Source organism: Larimichthys crocea, chromosome XXII, assembly GCF_000972845.2.
Source record: "Larimichthys crocea isolate SSNF chromosome XXII, L_crocea_2.0, whole genome shotgun sequence".
Taxonomy (NCBI): domain Eukaryota; kingdom Metazoa; phylum Chordata; class Actinopteri; family Sciaenidae; genus Larimichthys; species Larimichthys crocea.
Window position 1 is genome coordinate 14,522,401 of NC_040032.1, and position 17,302 is coordinate 14,539,702.

The 17,302-nt window shown below is 42.0% G+C and overlaps 1 protein-coding gene across 4 annotated transcripts in view; it reads right to left on the reverse strand.

The window, feature by feature from the left end:
* Nucleotides 1-17,302, reverse strand: part of specc1 (sperm antigen with calponin homology and coiled-coil domains 1) — a 64,031-nt gene that overhangs the window by 32,746 nt on the left and 13,983 nt on the right. For 3 of the 4 annotated variants that reach the window (XM_010736508.3, XM_010736509.3, XM_019274956.2), the window contains exons 2-3: nt 16,206-16,384; nt 15,984-16,119 (exon numbers count right to left, since the gene is read on the reverse strand). In XM_010736508.3, coding sequence (XP_010734810.3) covers nt 15,984-16,119; nt 16,206-16,361 — 292 coding nt within the window. In that variant the 5' untranslated portion in view covers nt 16,362-16,384. Of the gene's footprint in view, nt 1-8,376; nt 8,830-15,983; nt 16,120-16,205; nt 16,385-17,302 lie in introns of those variants that run through there. The other variant, XM_019274957.2, reaches the window with a different exon arrangement.

Genomic DNA, 17,302 nt, shown 5'->3' on the forward strand with positions numbered 1-17,302 from the left:
CACCGCAGCTGCTTAATGTGTACAGAGAAATGACACCAGTCTAGATGCCAGGAGTCAGCACATGCAAGACAGACAGCAGGATACAGAAGAGGCTGAAACAGCCACTCGAATACAGCAGCAGATAGTTAGAGGACCTGTGACGCAAAGGCCTCATAACTCTGTCATTTCTAATGTTTGTACCAGCCAACAACACCAAATATGCGTTCCCGGCCCGCAGTACAAATTTAGGTGCAGAACAGGTTGAACTTTCACGGATCATGCCCTTCTAACATGTACAGTATTGACAGATGTACTACAAGACATACTCCAGAGAGAAAGATTTGTCCAAATGCTGGCTATTAAAACAATCTTAGACTAAAAACAATATTATTTCGAGAAGCTAATATTGGTCAATGCTGTCAGCGAATCGGTGTGTTTCTAGGAGATTAAAAATACCACCTCTGTTAGAAAACATGTTTCCAAGACCAACGCAGCAGCATCAGAAAGTGAATAGTTGAAATTTTTACCCACTTTGCGAAACACAGAGTTGACTCTGCTTAACCGAACACTTAAAGGGCATGAGGAGACATCAAACAGACCCAAGGACACCTAAAGTTTCAAACTTTTGGCCGAACATGGTACAGATATCAGAATTAGTCTTTTGAATGTGTTCGACAACCGTTTTGAACGATCTAAAAATGAATAATGATGTTGTGGAGAAAGAGTGACCAAGAGAAGCTTTTCCCTTAAAAAGACTACAGCTGAGAGAGACACTTAACCTTCAATTGCTCTCGAGGAGCTGCTTAGTGGCCACCTGCAAAAGACTCCCAGGAGTGAATGTGGGTAAGTGCATTAACAAGTCGCAGTGCACTGCTGTAAATTACGGCCTGCTTAAGTTTTTCCTTGATGAATAAAAGAGCATCCACTCATGTGGCTGATGGATAACAACAATGTGTCCAATGCACAACCAAGCCAAATACAATAAAGTTGGAAGAAGTTAATACAGTTAATAACACAGCACCATCAAGTTTGTTGGACCCTTGTTGCAAAGCCTTTTCTTAACTGCAGCTGAAAAGGAGAGAAGTAAATGGACCTGTCTTTATATAGTGCCTTTCTGATCTACTGACCACTCAAAGTGCTTCTAACGCTGGCTTTTGTCAGCGCTGCATTCGTCCATACATTCGTACCCTGATGGCTGCCAACTGCTCACTTCCTCCATCCAAAGCTCGCCCATACAACCAAAACAACGACCCTCCAGCTACTAGACAACCTGTTCTACCACCTGAGCCACAGCCACCCCAAGAAGAATAAGACTACTAATGAAATGTCTGAAATGTCCAACCTACAGGTTATAATTAGGACAGAAACATCTTAAAACTGCCTCAGTTATAATGAAGTGAAAGTTGTGCACTCTTCTCTGTGTCCACATCTTAGAGAAAATTATAGCTGCTGTGGGTGTGCAAGTGCAAATCCTTAAAAAAAAAAAAAAATCGAAGCTGAAATATCAGAGACAAAAGTAGTTAAGAGTTAGCTTAGTCTTAATTTAGTGCTGTCTTCTGTGAAGGCCGGCTCAGGTCCAGGACCATTTATAGCTACCTCTGAGAAGCATTAAATCTGTGAAAAGGAGAGGAATGGGCAGTTAAATGGCTCACTGAGGAGCTTTCCTCCTATAGCAAGGAATAAATCCTCATGCAGTCTGAGAGCAGACCGGCTCTCATTGATAGCAAAGTCCAAATACCGTAAAACACCAATTTCAGAGAGAGAAGGAAATGATTACCAATGACCAAAAATGAGAAGTGTTTTATACTTACGTATCCTACTCTTAAAGAAAAGACATATCTTACACTATGGTTCGAAGAAGATTCCAGATTAGGAATATTTCGCGTTCAATGTCAATGTTTAGACAGCGGCTACAAAAACAGACCTGCTGCCAACTTCAATAAACCCGACTGAGGAGATTGAGAACACCAAATGTGTTGTTGACATTAACCAATTATCTAAATGAATTACACAGACTGACTTCCAGTAATCCAAAGGCATTCAGTTATTTCATGGGAAGCCAGCTCCCTGATCACAGTAATGCACTATGCTGGCTTCTTTCTTTCTAATGAAGATAAGCTTTCAAATCACAGCAGGAGCTGTGTGGCTGGACTCAGTCCAGCACCAGCCAGTTAACTGTGGCCAGCCTGCCTGCCAGCCAAGAGGTGACAGAGTGCATTGTGAGCAAAGTGCACAAAGTCTTCAATTTACAGAACAGAAGGGTCATGGGTGAGGAGTCAGGATGAATTAATGACTGCAGGTGGTCAAGTGTCAGAGAGTTGGCACCTGAAATGACGCACCGGCTTCGTCACAAAACAGACTTTGGATGGGGAATCTCTCGCCGCCACTCCTCTGTCTTCCCTTCTGTGTTCCAGGAAATGTGTCAGGTGGAAGTGGAGAGGAGAGACAGAAAACACAGTCTGTGTATCTGGCCTTCCTGTTGTCCAACTGACAGGGCATGAAATAGGTCAACAGGCGCCCCTCGGCCAGACGCTGGGACTCACAGGCATTCCTTTCCTCTTACTGGGGTGGAAGATAGACAGACTCGAGGCTCCATGACTTCCACAGTGACTGAGCAGAGATTAGCCCTTGACGGTAAACTGCATCACAACAATGAGCCACTAAAAAAAACATGACGGCACTACTTGTTGAGGATAAAATTCTTCTTTCATTGTAATAGGTTACTGTAAACAAGTTCAAAATCAAAGAAAACAAGGAGGATTAATAATTGATTTTCCTAAAAAGCAGCTAGACTCTCTGACTCCAGTCGAAGACATGACATCACATGCAAGTGGAGAAAAAAATAAATAAGCAAGCAGATCTATAGAAACTCCCTGAAACCATGCCAAACAAGAGAAAACTAATTCACTGTAAGTAAGAGCAGTTGTCAGCTGTGTAAACCAGATATACTCGCTGAATCATCAAGCTTCAGGGACGTCCTGAAGGCAGCCAACACCTGTCTTTAGGGACTGACTACACAGAGGATTTAAATGGCTATTTGCACTTAGGACAAGTTCATCACACATCACAACCCTTTGGTTAAATGCTTAAGATTCATTGGAAGAAAAGTCAACATGCTCTGACTCTCACACCCATAAACTAGATTTTTTCTAGCTATACTTTGTCAGCTAAGCCTAATAACGTAAAAAGCTGGTTGCATTCTTTCGTGCCTAGCATATTTCTTTTGCAAAAGATCTTCTCAACACTTCACTGCAGTTGCATAGAAGATTTCAGTGCACTAAAAATAATATAATAAACAATACAAGTTAGGTTAGGCCAGGAGAAGGTTTGCTGTTTTAGTTGCTGCAAGATGTATGAGAGGAGAAGGGCAAATGCGCTCAGTAACTGAGGTGATATTTCTTCTCTTGGGATTACTTAATAACCAGTAGAAAATAATAAAACATAGCAAATCAAAGAGATTGTTTTGCTTGTGGCTTGGCTGAAAAGAGGCTGGAAATCACTAAAAAGGCAGGAGGAAAGATGTGACTGGCTCTCATTGCAGATATTTTAACGTAATTTTAGACGACTAAGAAATAATGTGGACTCGGTAAACTAAATAAAAAGTTAAGATTCTTTTGTAAGCAGAGCTGCAGTGAAACACCAAAGTCATTGCTGTAATGTTCTTGTCCGCAGGTGGCATGTTAATCAATCGTGCTTACAACTGACCAGGCACCAGGCAAGCAAACCTTCCACCCTGCCTTTAAAAAGAAGACGTATAGTATGCAAGTCTTCATTGTGCGTTTAAGCTGAGATGCTCGTTTCTGCCTGAAAAGTGAACAGCTCTGTGCGTCCTCTGCTGCACAGCATGGAGGTTCAGCATGGGAGCTGGCAAGCCAGCACAGGGCCACTTGGCCTGCGTTTTTTGGCTGCTTTAAATCATTTTGATTGAATCATTTTAACTGGCCTGCATGCTAAAACTTTTTAACACAGCATCCTTATGTGGATGCACTTTGCTTCACTTATGGAGCCAATACCCTGCAGACATATCCAATAGCAAGGACCGTGAGCCGGCCAACTGAGAGAGAGAATTTCTTCTTGCTCCGAGTGGAAAACAGTTTAACACGGGACTCACTGAAGGAATAATATGCCATTTTACATGATTACAGGTTTATAGGATCAGTGTGTGTGATGGGTAACAGGTTGTAATTAATATTGCTAAATTTAACTTAAAGCTTCTGATAATTTCCATCCATTCCTTACAATGAATGTTTTACGACTTAGGATGTATTAAATGTTTGTGATTTAGTTTCCTGGATTGACCACAAAAAGGATTAAATGGTATTATAATAATAGTGTGGAAATATTAAAATGCAAATAGGGATTTGCAAAAGGACAACATCAGCAACCCTAACCCTAATCTCAAGCAACACTTTCCACTGAACACATCTTAACATAAACACTCAATCATACTATCAAGGTGAAGTAAATTCATGCAATAATTTCATCACAACGCAATTTAGGCATGAAAATTCACAACATCTTGACAGACTCTACCTTGAGGAAGTGCCTAATGTAGTGTTAATGAATTCTGCTGTGTCATTCTGTGGTGTGACTGGACAAAGACACATAATCAACACGATCACACCCGGTATTCCCGACTTTACTCTCAGAAAGTGACTGATCTTTTTTCGGGGGGTTGTTGTTCTGGAAACAAAAACAGTACTTGGATAGCAGACAGCAGAACCTCCGTCCACAGAAAGTCCTGGATTGCTGTGTGAAGCCAGCTGCTGACAGATACACAAACCGCATCACAACAAGTTTGATTTGGTATGCATTGAACACACAATCACAGAAGAAGCAGCTTACATGTCAGGTCCAATCAACTGTTTTTACGATGTCTATTTAATATATGAATTGTCAGCTGCTCTGCCATAAATGAGTGGTTTTTATGAGCCCGGGGCTGGAGGCTTTAATATACCAACTATACTCTCCAGTCACACAAACAGGACATTTAAACAGCACACGCCTCCCTCTGCAAGCACAAAGCCCTGTGGTACGGCCTTTCTGTTTACTGTACAGACTGCTAACTGCGATGGAAAGTATGACTGATATAACTTCCTCACAGTGTCCGAGCAATCAGAAAATTGGACAAACTTGCTTCCTCATGTTCATTCGTCGGTTTGCCCTGATATGGTGTGTGTAATGGCACAATAATCCACGCATTTCCACATTCTTTGTTGACGTCTGCTCTGAATGGAAGCGGCACCCACCGGGCACAATAGGTCAATTCTTCACCAGACAGATAAGCATTTAGTATCAGCATTAGAAGTCTTCATAGGCAAATCCCAGCTGTACTCTAACATCATACAAGAGGAATTATGATACTCTGGGGTGGTCTCGGGGTCTTATTTTCAACTCTGTGATATATTTGTAAGCAGGGTAGCTGCTAAAACTATGTTAATGCGCAAAAATATCCCAATGTTTGATGAAAATAGAAAGACAGATGTTATTGTACGTCTGGGGGGAAGAGGAGTGTGGTTTATGTGAAACCTGAGCTTGAAAATTGCCTTAACACAGGAGTTCACCGAGCAGCAGCCACACAGGACTTCATCCTACTTAAGCACAACATGAAAACACTGCTTCCTGTTTCAACTGTCAAAGGCACTGTTGTCTAGAGGAAACTGGAGTGGGCTAGCAAGTAGATTTCAATAATAAAATTACAGGTATTGGTTATTGCGGTTAATTATTAGACTTCTGTTTATGTTGATGTCAAGCGGAGATAGGATGGGAATTTCACCAAACTCTGCGTACCCATTAGACAGGACAAAAGCCCTAACAGATGCAACAAAGCTGACAGGAAAGTTGGGGAACTGTCAGTCAAGTAAAAACATATTTAGACATGTGGATTCTCACATTTATTTTCAGACATAAAACAGTCCAAAAGAAGGTGAGAAAAAATTAAATTAACATTAAATTAAGCCAATATGGTGTTGAAACTTGACGACGTCTGAGCTGAGTTTTGTTTCTGTACCACCACAAAAATCGTCATCAATCAAAAATGTTGCTGTGCTGCTGATAAACTGTTCAGAAATCATATTCCAGTAAAAACATGCTAACCGCCACATCAATAACATCGCTTACTTACAAAAAAAAAACAAAAACAGTGTGCCTTTCCAACCTTTTGGCAGCATCTTCAACATTACAGCTACCTCCAAGCATCCCAATCAAACTACTGCAGAAACCATTAGTGTGTAAAAATTTCCCAATTTTGACCATGAGAAAGTCCTGACAGTCTATTTTACCTCACTACACAAACATGTTTCGAGTTTCCTTTAATCCTGGGCCCAAATGGGTACAACTGACTGAGTTGTAGCCCTGAAAACAGACCCAGTGTTATTGGACTATATTTTACTGACGATTCATCAGCGGCAGACAACATGCTGACCGCAGGCTCTGGTCTTGGCCGCTCTCCTGGTGAGCCAGTCAGGAGACGGGAAGGCTCGGTTGTAGTAGCCGTCAGTGTAATTTGGTTCTGATAACGACCTCCTTATCACTACAGCAGACAGCTTACTCCTCAGACTGCCACTACAGAGATAGCACCATCAATCAAATGTGAACGAGTTCCTCCTGTTCCCATGATTTTTTTTCTCTCCAAGTTTCAGCACCAGAAGTGTTATTCTACTTTCCAAGCCAAAAACCAAAGACAAGACAAACTTCAGCTGGTTGTTTCACCGCCTGGACAGAGTACAAACGTTGGTCTGGTTCATCACTATATTGTAAAGCACACAATGAACCCCCTGCTTCAATCAAACATTTAAAAGTCTGCATGATGTTGTTGTATCACAATCTTGTGTGAATTAGATAGGGCTTCTGTGTGTCCTCGGTCTATAACTTCATGTCACGAGCGAGCACAATGAAAAATTAACCCATTTCACGATCAATTCTTATCTACTATAGAGGCTCATTTGAGAAAATGGAGGGTAGATTTATAGGAATAACAACTCAATCAATTAACAATATTAGCTGACTGCTTCATTTCATAATGGAGGTTCATGTGGGAGTTTGGATCAAGGATCATGGAGTACTGTACCAAGCAGAGTTTAAATACTTTTCATAGCCCAGAGAACGTGATTGATTATACAGCGTGTGACTATGATGGCAAATTCTTTCACAGGCTGAGCAAACATTTTACTCTGACTCATTTTTAACCCCACGTATTTCCATACATCACCTCTGTGTACCAATCTCATAATTGTTTTGTACCAAGAGCAGCTCAATTTTTCTTAATAACTAGAGAATATTTAGTGAGATCAAAGAAGGTAATATAAGCTCTCTTTGTTCCCACTTTCTGAGTCAACAATATTTGTTTTGTGTATAATGTATTAACCGTGCAGTGCATGCTGTGTGTTTTTGTGCTGTGTGTGTGTTGTGTGTGTGTGTGTGTGTGAGTGTGTGTGTGCATGGAGAAGAAACTGGGAGCTAATCTTGTCAAGCATGCAGCAGCTTGCTACCATTGCCTTCCAATGGGAGCCTTCTGTGCCCGATCTTCAAGCAACTCAGCTACTGCTATGAAACAATGCAGTTTTACACCCACTACTGATAAAATACTTCACTGTATTACGTGCATGCGTGTGTGTGTGTGTGTGTGTGTGTGTGTGTCTGTTGCCCTAACAAGCCACCTGGCTCTGGGCTATCCAGCGTCTATTTTTGTAGGGTTGGTAACATGCAAACATAATCGCATAATAGCACGAAGATATGATGAAGCTTTGAGTGCACACGGCCTGTATTAAGAATGCAAATAAGCGCTTTGTTAAGGAAATTCAGAGAGGTTACACAGACGTGGAATAGGCTGGTTGTCTTTCGAGGAGTGTGAAGTTGCTGCTGAGTGCAGTTCAGGGACACTTTGAAATGGAAATCTTACGGAGGCGCAGTGAGCTCGGGGGCAACGGGGAGATGTGAGCGTGAGACTGTTGATAGCATCTCCTCTGGCAGGTTCCCTCATGCTTACTGTCAGGCAAATCTCACTCAGCACTTTCCCCACCGCACCCCACTCCCAAGATGGGAGTCAGGTGCAAACACATATTCACATATAGACCTGTGCTGACTGAATACAAACACACAACATACCAGACAAATAACAGCCCGAGACCATAACAACGAACTTCTGACTGGTTTCAACAGCTTCTGTAACTCCAGGGCATATGAATCAGAACTCATCAGTCAATGCTCTATTGGCGCGCATCTTACTGACTGATTAGTCAGGACTTGTCATGTTGAGATGTACTCAGACATGACATGGCAGAAGATTAGCACATATCTATTGTATTAAGTAAATGTTTTGCCTTTTTCATGAACAGAGACAGTCAGACACAGACAAAGAGGCATTAGTGATGCTGAGGCAAACCACGACAAGCAGACCTGACTCTGTTTCTTCCTGTCTCCCCGCCTGGTTCCCCATGTTGGTCCACTCCGCGACTCCCACTCTCCACACTGGGGCGGACTAATCCAAGAATCCGTGGCTGCGGGGGAGAGGTGTGTGTGTGTGTGTGTGTGTCGGGGTTGTTGTCTCTGTTCAGCACCCACAGCCAGCTCCGGTCAGTCACACAGAGAGGAAACCATGAGAGGTATAAAATTCTTCTTATTCTTCCCTCCTTCTTTTCTCCTCTCCTCTCCACTCCTTCCCAGGACTGTGTAGTCTGTGTGTGTGTGTGTGCATGTGTGAGGAGGCAGGCGGCGTGTCCTGTCAGTGACTGACTGCGAGTGTGTGTGAGTGTGTGAATGTGTGCGAGTGTGCGTGTCCTCCAGAACGGTGACAGTATGTCACACTGGCAGGCGGGCGGGCGGGCAGCACTGTGTGCACTTCATTATTGCTGTGATGACTGGAATCAGCTCAGAGGAGGAGTGGCTTCCCAGGCCACACACACACACGCACACATACACACACACATAACACACCTCCTCCCACTACTGCCAGGCAGTTTACTCTCCAATACCAGTTGAACAATGGTGAGATGAACCGTCCCTCTCACTGGTACTGAAAAGACGAGTGACTAAAGAGAAAGAGGGTGGAGGGACGAAGGAAGGAAAGAGGATGAGGAGGAAAGGGAAAGCACTATTTGTGTTTTTGGCAGAGGGTGACAGTGCAGCTCTTGTCTTTTCATGCACAGAGAACTTGCAGCCAGGGACCTCTCTCTCCCTTTACTAAATCACAACTGCAATTTCCCAACAAAGTCTTAATAAACAGGGGAAAAGAGATGCTGGTGTGGGGGATAAGAGGCCACCCCAGGCTTGCCGTACCATTCTCTCAGCAGGGAACAAAAGCATGTGTGTGTGTGTGTGTGTGAGTGCGCCGACATGTGTATAAAGATCGGGGGGTGGTGTGCCAGTTTTGGTGGTGGTGGTGTTGGTGGTGGTGTTCGTGGGGGGGGTGTGAAGCTAGTGTGAGGAAGGCTTGTTTTTTCTGTCCTTTCTCATTCACAATGTATGCACGTGTTAAATATTTATGATGGAAGGAGTTACATGGCGGAGCCACGATGAAGAAGACAATGACTTGTCATTTTCAATTGTACTGGTGTTGTGTGTTTTTCGCATGATCCGTATGAACAACTGTCACAAAAATGGCCAAAGGGGTCAAGGGATTAAAGGGATTAAAACATACACACAAAGAAAATACTTTTCATGTGTACCCTCCTGAAAAGACAGCCGGAGGCTTTCATGCGACCTCAGTTTACAGTAATACAATAAGACTGCACTATGTCGTGTTATCCGAGCGTTTATGACACAGTGTGCTGCACTGTGCTGGTTCAAAAAGAAACCTCTGTTAGAAAAAAGGGCACAAATCTGTATGAAGAACTCTTTATCAGAAATTAAAATTCGTCTTCGCTGCATCATCAATCTTTTAAAGCCATACTTGACACAGATACACACTGTTATTTTTAGTAGGATGAGCATCTCTGTTGCATAAGCTCAAACCTACCAGCTTATTTCCTTTGTGTTCACCGCTAAGAAAAAACATGAAAATAGAATAGACTGAGTAGAATATTAAAGCAATAGACAGTTATAGTTGTAGCTACATTTTTGCTGGGTTTGATATAGAAAATACTCCAAGCTCGAGCCAGAACAGTCTTTCAAAACATTCTCCAGTAGCTGTAAGGAAGGTCTAGTTTGCTGCATGAATCTGCCCACATCAGGTTTAATATTCAACTTTTTTGATGCAACTCTGTATATGGCTGCAAACCTTTTCATGTCTTATGAATGTTGCATTAACTGCTGGTACATTTCCTCTCCCTCTCTCAATATTCTCCTCTCTCCTCGTCTCGGAGCAGCACATCTACCTTGGTAAACAAACATGCCTCTAATCCAGCTAAGAATGTTCTCCTCACCACAGGGCGTCCATCTCTGTGGGCCCAACAGGCCTCTTTCAAGATCTGGCAAGACCATTTCGCTCTGTCTTGCATCTTTTCGGGGACTTGCTGGGGTCACACGCTTCTCAAGAGAGGAATTTCATACTGGATGCCAAAACTCCGGTCAACAAACCTAAAAGGGGCCAGGTGTGTTTATGTCTGCGTTGCTGCCAGATGCGTAGATACAGTGTTAATTCTGGACTTTGAAGCAAGCCCTTCAGATACACTGATGTAAGTAGGAGTAAATCTATTCCTACTTGCCATACTGCATGCATAATACACAGAGGAGTGCATAATCACACTGGATATACTGGAGTGTATATTTAAATTTGTACAGGGCAAGGTAAAGGTACAGATGTGGATGATTTTGCATGTATATTTGCATCTGCATGTACATGCATGTATGTCTGTCTACCGTTCATGTCAGTGTCTGTCTGTCATGGCTGAATGCTTGTGGAGGCTGAAGCGTCCCAGTGGACTGAGGCATGTTTGATTAATTCATCTGACAGATATGAGGAGCTCAAGGACTATAACCTCTCCTCCTGCCTCCCAAACACTGACACAAGCAGACAGACAGGGTCCTGCTGGGACCACATGTTACTGGTGTCTGGAGTCTGGTGTCTGAGATGTGCATAGTAAAACTCACATAATATTCCAAGCGCACCTCAGTCTCACCTTCACACTGTGACTGTTAACTAAGGTCAACAGACACTTGCATCATACATCCTTCTTTCCTCTCTTCTGGCAGGGTAATACGAGCTATGAGCTGATTAATAGAGAACAGAAAGTCAAAGTCCATCTGGTGCGGCGAGTAGCAAACCTCACATATGGCGGTCAGACTGAGAGAAAGCTCATCTTCATCAATCAATGAGCTTTTCATACAGCGATAATGAAAAGGACGTCCTGTGGTTGGCTGACGAATATTTGGAGAATGACACAGCAGAAATACACTTCAGCCTGCATCCAATCAGAAGGGTAAAAGCACATACGAGACTCAAATTAGCACGTAGTAAACAACTTGTAACATCTCTTCTTAACTGGTGTTAATCATGACAGCAACACTGTTAGTTCTGAAGACTGATGAGCCATTATCTCACAGAAAGGTGAACGCCGTGGCATGAGTGAGCCTGACACTGACGAAATTCAGGAAGTGTCATTATTGAGCTGACACATGTCACTCAGGAGAATGGGTGACCAGTAAAACTGGAAGGTGTGTTAACTCTTGTCAAGGACTCAACATATTTACTCCCTGAAGGCAAAAGGTGATACTAGATGCTACCAAACAGATCAGAAGATGTTTGGAATGAAATAGGGTGAGAAAAAAATGATTACTTTTTTTTCATCTGAGGAAAAAACACTGAAAGTACTACTGAAAGTAGTGGCCTCTTTACAAATCTTGGGGAATATTAATGCATATGTGAACAAAAAAGTTGTACAATATGAAGCTTTTTGTGGCTCTAGAGGGAGTCCGATTAACTGTCTTAAGTAATGTCACTCGAGTCTGTCTCAGTTGGTGTTAAAGACTACAAATTTGGGGCAGTGGCGTTAGTAAGAAGTGAGTTTATGTCTATAGATCAGGGCAACAATGATTGCAAACTTAAGACATGAATCTCCATCATGAGTTCAATAAGATTACAGGAATGCAATGTTAGATTTGTGGCGTACTCAAATATCTCTGACTTGAAAATGTGGTTGCACAATGCTACAGAGGGTGAAGTATCATTAGGAATGGATTAATGCTGAAGCAGTCCAACTCACCAACTGTGACTTTTTAAGTGCTAGAAAAAAAGTACTTCAGTGTGAAAGTGTACTTCAGTGAATTAGAAAAGGAAAAGACATTTATGTGAAGTTCAACTGTACCCAACGATCAATGTGAAAGCATTGACTGAACAGAGGTGAAGGAGAGCGCCTGTCATTGAAGTGCCCATTTGTAAAGTTATGCCCTGCAGTCACCCCCATCAGGCTTGTTATTTATAGAGCAGGACAGTCTTATCTCCTTCTGTCTCTTCTCCTTGCACACTCCACGGGGACTCTTCTCCCAGTGAAAGCTTTACTGAATTATTGATGAGGTGTTTTAAATAAGTCATCACGATGAGGCTGGGTTTTAACCCCTTGTCTGACAGCACGGTACACTTGGTTAAGTGCCAACTGGGATAGGGACAAGTATCCATTAGCAAAACCAACAGTTTTGACTCATTAGTACACCATGCTGTGAGGGCAGGCAAGGGCGGGGTCAGACTGTCAATCACCGGACCTTTTTAGCCAATATTCTGTGTGTGTGTGTGTCCCATGACCTTGAAGTCTTTTAGAAAGACAAAAGCCTTTTATCATGCCAGAATAGTGACCACAGTGAGATCTGTCAATCACAGTGCAAAGCCCACAGATACGTACATAGCTAATGTCTAGTTGAATTAGAAATTGGAAGGTAGCCTTGTTATTGCTGTTGTTGTAGTACGGGAATGGGCTGACAATCTTTTTGACACCATACAACTTCTATAACAGTGTGTTTTCAATGCTCAGTAAGGATTCTGTCAGGCATCCAAGGTCAAGTCACAAAATGTGCTTGGACGGCCTCTGTGAAAAAGGCTCAATTACTGCCTGATGGCTGTTCTGCTGTATGTGCCTCAGGGCCCAGTGAGTCCAGATTGCTTCTTCTTTGACACTGATGGGTGACACTATCACTAAAATATGCCTGAAGACATTTCTCAGTATTCTAGTGGAAATGTTTATCGCAAAATGTCAGCAAAGCAATTCTGAATTCTTGAATCTTCTCGTACTTTAGAGACCTTCCACATCAATAAATAAAAACGTTCAAGACATTTCAGTGCATTATATCTCAACACCAATGAGTTCAAAATACCACAGATCATCACCCCAATCTATATTCAAATCATGGTATTTCCCCTGTGAGGATATTTCAGTAGAACTCTCACATCAGGTTTGGTGACTTAGAGTTGAGAGCAGCAGGCTAAATGATGATCGTCACTGCTCACGTGCATGGTTAACCCATCACTGCTCTTTCAGGTGTCAGATCTGATTTTCCCCTCGCTGATTAGCTTGAGTTTGACATGCCCCTTTCATTGTCTGTCATCATGTCTTCAAGTGCATCCAGCCCAGGTGCAGAACAATACAGTTTGCATGACGGGAATATCGTGTTGAGCAAAAGCCAGTGCTCTTCTTATGGGTGTTCTAGTTATATGCAAGACTAAGAAGATGCTTCATTACTGACTGCAAATTCAGTGAAATCGTTCAAATATTTTTTTTTTTGGAAATACATTTATTTAAAAACATATTATACTATTAAACTTCTACACAGTCACTTGCGCTCAGATGTGACAAAAAAATAGCAAGCAGAGTTTATGTTCAGTAACTCTGCAATTGTGGCCCAAAACGGGAAAATTCAAGAATAGAAGTGCAAAACAGGAGTACCGCATTCCAACAAATTAGTTCTGGTTCTTGAACCGGTGGCATTAAGGATTCAACAGTCAACAATAAATTATCTTCTCTTAGTAATAAACCTGCCTCCAGTGTGAAGTGTCTGCAGTCCACACTACTGTATTTTAACGTTAGTCATAATGATGGCTCTTTGAAATATTTTCTGAGGCGGTACGCAGTGTAAAAAGTTTGAGAAAGTAGAGTAGTAGATAACATTTTTTTTAGGGAAAAACAATAACTCATTTGAAGGATGATATCACTTCTGCATTGATTGCAAAACGGCCTGTTCAGATCAGTGACCAACATGCATAAGAAGCACAACATAAATAAAGGATATGCCTGATGCAAATTGCTGCTACAGCATCACAACACTGCTCTGTTTTAAAGTGCTTTTCTTTATGACCAAAATTTATTTAACAATTAATATCCTCAAATTTGGTTGACTAGCAGAAATTGGCTCACGAAACTAGGCCAGAAAATGTACATGAATAGTCATGAATTTATCATGAACAGCACAAAGTGGGAATCTGTTCTTGTCCTTGGGTGTAAAAACACTTTGAAAAAGCAAAGTTTGGTTAATTAGAGCCCAATCCGCTGAAAACTGATCATGGTCTAATTGTGTTTGAAAGAACCCGAGAGCCTCACTTGGCCGTGGTTTCTCAGCTGCTCTGCAGTCTTTTGTCAAGTAGAATTCAATTATCTTCGCTTCGGCTCAGCGACCCTTTGAAGAAGAGTTTCACTGGAGCACAGCATCTACACACTGTGAGGATGGGCCAACATAAACAAACTGAGCTATCTCCTCACAGAGGATTTTTTTTTCCAAGGATATGCTGTAAAAAACATTAATTACTGCAAACAAATCCCTGTCATTATCTGCTTCCATATTTGTCCTACATGTAATACATGTTTTGCTATCACATCGGTTTGTAGTTGCTGTTTATCCAGTGGTGAGCCTCGATCAGACAAAGACAAAAAGACCACCTCGTGAACATTTCTATAATGTCCAGCATTTTTGGTGACTAGGAAAGCTGATAAACTAAAAAGTGTGTGATGTTGCAGGTGCAACTCTATAATTATAAAAGCATAAAGTGTAATTATATAAGCATCTCACAGCAGGGATGTTTGTTTTGGCTTGAATATTGAAAAATATATCAAACAAACACACAAGTGCCTTTCTTGTCTTCTGACCACTATATATCACATTAAGCCATTCATACACTGACGGATACCACGCGCTAACTGCTCACGGGAAGGGAGATAATCTCATTCACACACCGGGAGAAAGAGCAATTTGGTGTTCAGTATCTTTCCCGAAGACATTTTGACATGGAGATCTTTCGATCATCTTCTGATTAGTGGACGACCCGCTCTACCCCCACAGGGAAAGTGGCTACACGGAGATGGAGGACGACAGGAATAGGTTGTGAAACACTGCGTATAGTTAATTTGAATATTACATTACATTGAATATTACATTATATTTACTGTGATTCACACAATCAGAAGAGCTAAATGTTTTTACCGAGGACAATATCTTAATTTTTAATTTTAGAAAATCAAAAAATACTTGGGATATCTGGGGTGTTTCTCTGTGTCTTAAATTATAACGCATGAGTGAACACACATAAACCAGAGAGCACATTACCATGAGCTAAAACAACACCACATGCCACACACTAAAGCAAAATAACATCAAAAGACCAGCCAGAAACACCACCAACATAACTTTTGTGTTGTCCTGATAGAAAAAAAAAGCTTCCTCATTTTTCATCCAAAACATAGCCTGCTGTTCACACGGCTGAGCAGATGTTGTCTGAGGAGCAGACTATGAATGCGCCCAGTCTCTCAGTTTTGGATCAAAATCCTGAGAACCACGCTCCTCGGCCACCTGCACCTCATCAATGCCAAGCAAACATAAATAAAGAGAGACCAGAAAAAAAGAGTGAAGCATCTCTTAAGCTAAAGAGTTACCCACCAGCACCAGCACCAGCACCAGCACCAGCACCTGGGAGCTGAGGCAGGCGGCTTTAGTGATGTACTGTGGCCCTCTAGTGGCCACACGTGGTTAGTTGCATTACTTTTATAGTGTTTATGATGAAATACAGATCATATCCATAATTTATGAAGAAAACAGCTCTTTCCACTGAATTTCATTGTCTAAAATGTTGAAGGGTGGTAGTCTCTTACTAGACACACTGCGAGGACGCGCTTCAGGAAGATCTGAGATGGCTCCAGTGGTCACAGTCTTCTTCATCCGGGAGCCAGAGGCAGCGGCTCCCAGTGCGGGCTTTGTCAAGGCATCGTCACTGCTGGCTCTTTTCAGCTAGAAACACATCTCCTCTTAGTATCAACAATAACAATCTAATAATTTCATGTACATTTGGTGATTGCACTGTGCTTATAACTCACTCTGCTGAGGCGCTGATCTGAGGCCAGCATGTTGGAGGATCTGGAGGTCTTCATGGCTGTGGAGGTGGTGGTGGTGGAGGAAGATTGGGCCAGCGAGGCCTGCTTTTGGAGTCCTGGTTTGGGCAGGCCCACCTTGGTGGCGCCCGTTTTCATCATGGTTGCGTGTCAGCTAACTACACCTGAGAAGAAGAAAAACGACGGCATTAATGTGCCTGTGTGTTCGTCCGACAGCTGCTCAGTATTGTCTCCTTGATGGCTGCTTTCTTTAACCACAATGTCACACTGTTTAAAGCCCCAGAGGCACCAGGAAGCACTGCTGAAACATGAACACATCATATTTCATTAACTATAGAAGCGCTTTGAACAAACAAAAAACACTGGCTTTGCCTAGATAACTATCTTTACAAATACACACCTCACCCCTCTGTACCTTGCTGACTACGATCAATCCATTGATTGAAACTGGACAACATGAATCTAACAATAACAATATAAATGTCAAAGAAAAATGGGAATTGAAAGCAAATATTATAGTAACAGATTCACAATGGGAGGAAACATTCAAAGCAGGACATGAAGTAACTAACAGCCCAACATGGATGGAATTTGATTGGAAGATAAATATGAGATCACCACAAAATACAGAAATACTTCTGAACTATGCTGGAGGGGTTGTGGGTTGTTTGGGGACTTTACATATATATTTTGGGATTGTCCAAAGATCTTAGATCTCTGGAAGAATATTCAAAAGGAGAGGTATTAACTTTACTTTAGATCCAGCACTTTATATATATTAGGTATACCCTCCGATAATATGACAGACAGGGACTTGGTTTCTTTACTGAGAATTCGGCTTTTAATAGCAAAGAAAACAATTACAGCATCCTGGTTGAAGACGCAGCATGACAGACAGACAGCGTAACACGTGAGTAAAAAATGTCTTTTTCAGGGAGAAGTGAGATTAAAGCTGAGTCAGGTTTACTGAAAGTAAAAAAACTTTCTTCCTTATTACTGTAATTATTATATACTTTTGTTCTTACTGTAGTACACTTAATGCTAAGTATGGTTTGGCCAATGCTACGTGTTGCTCATGATTA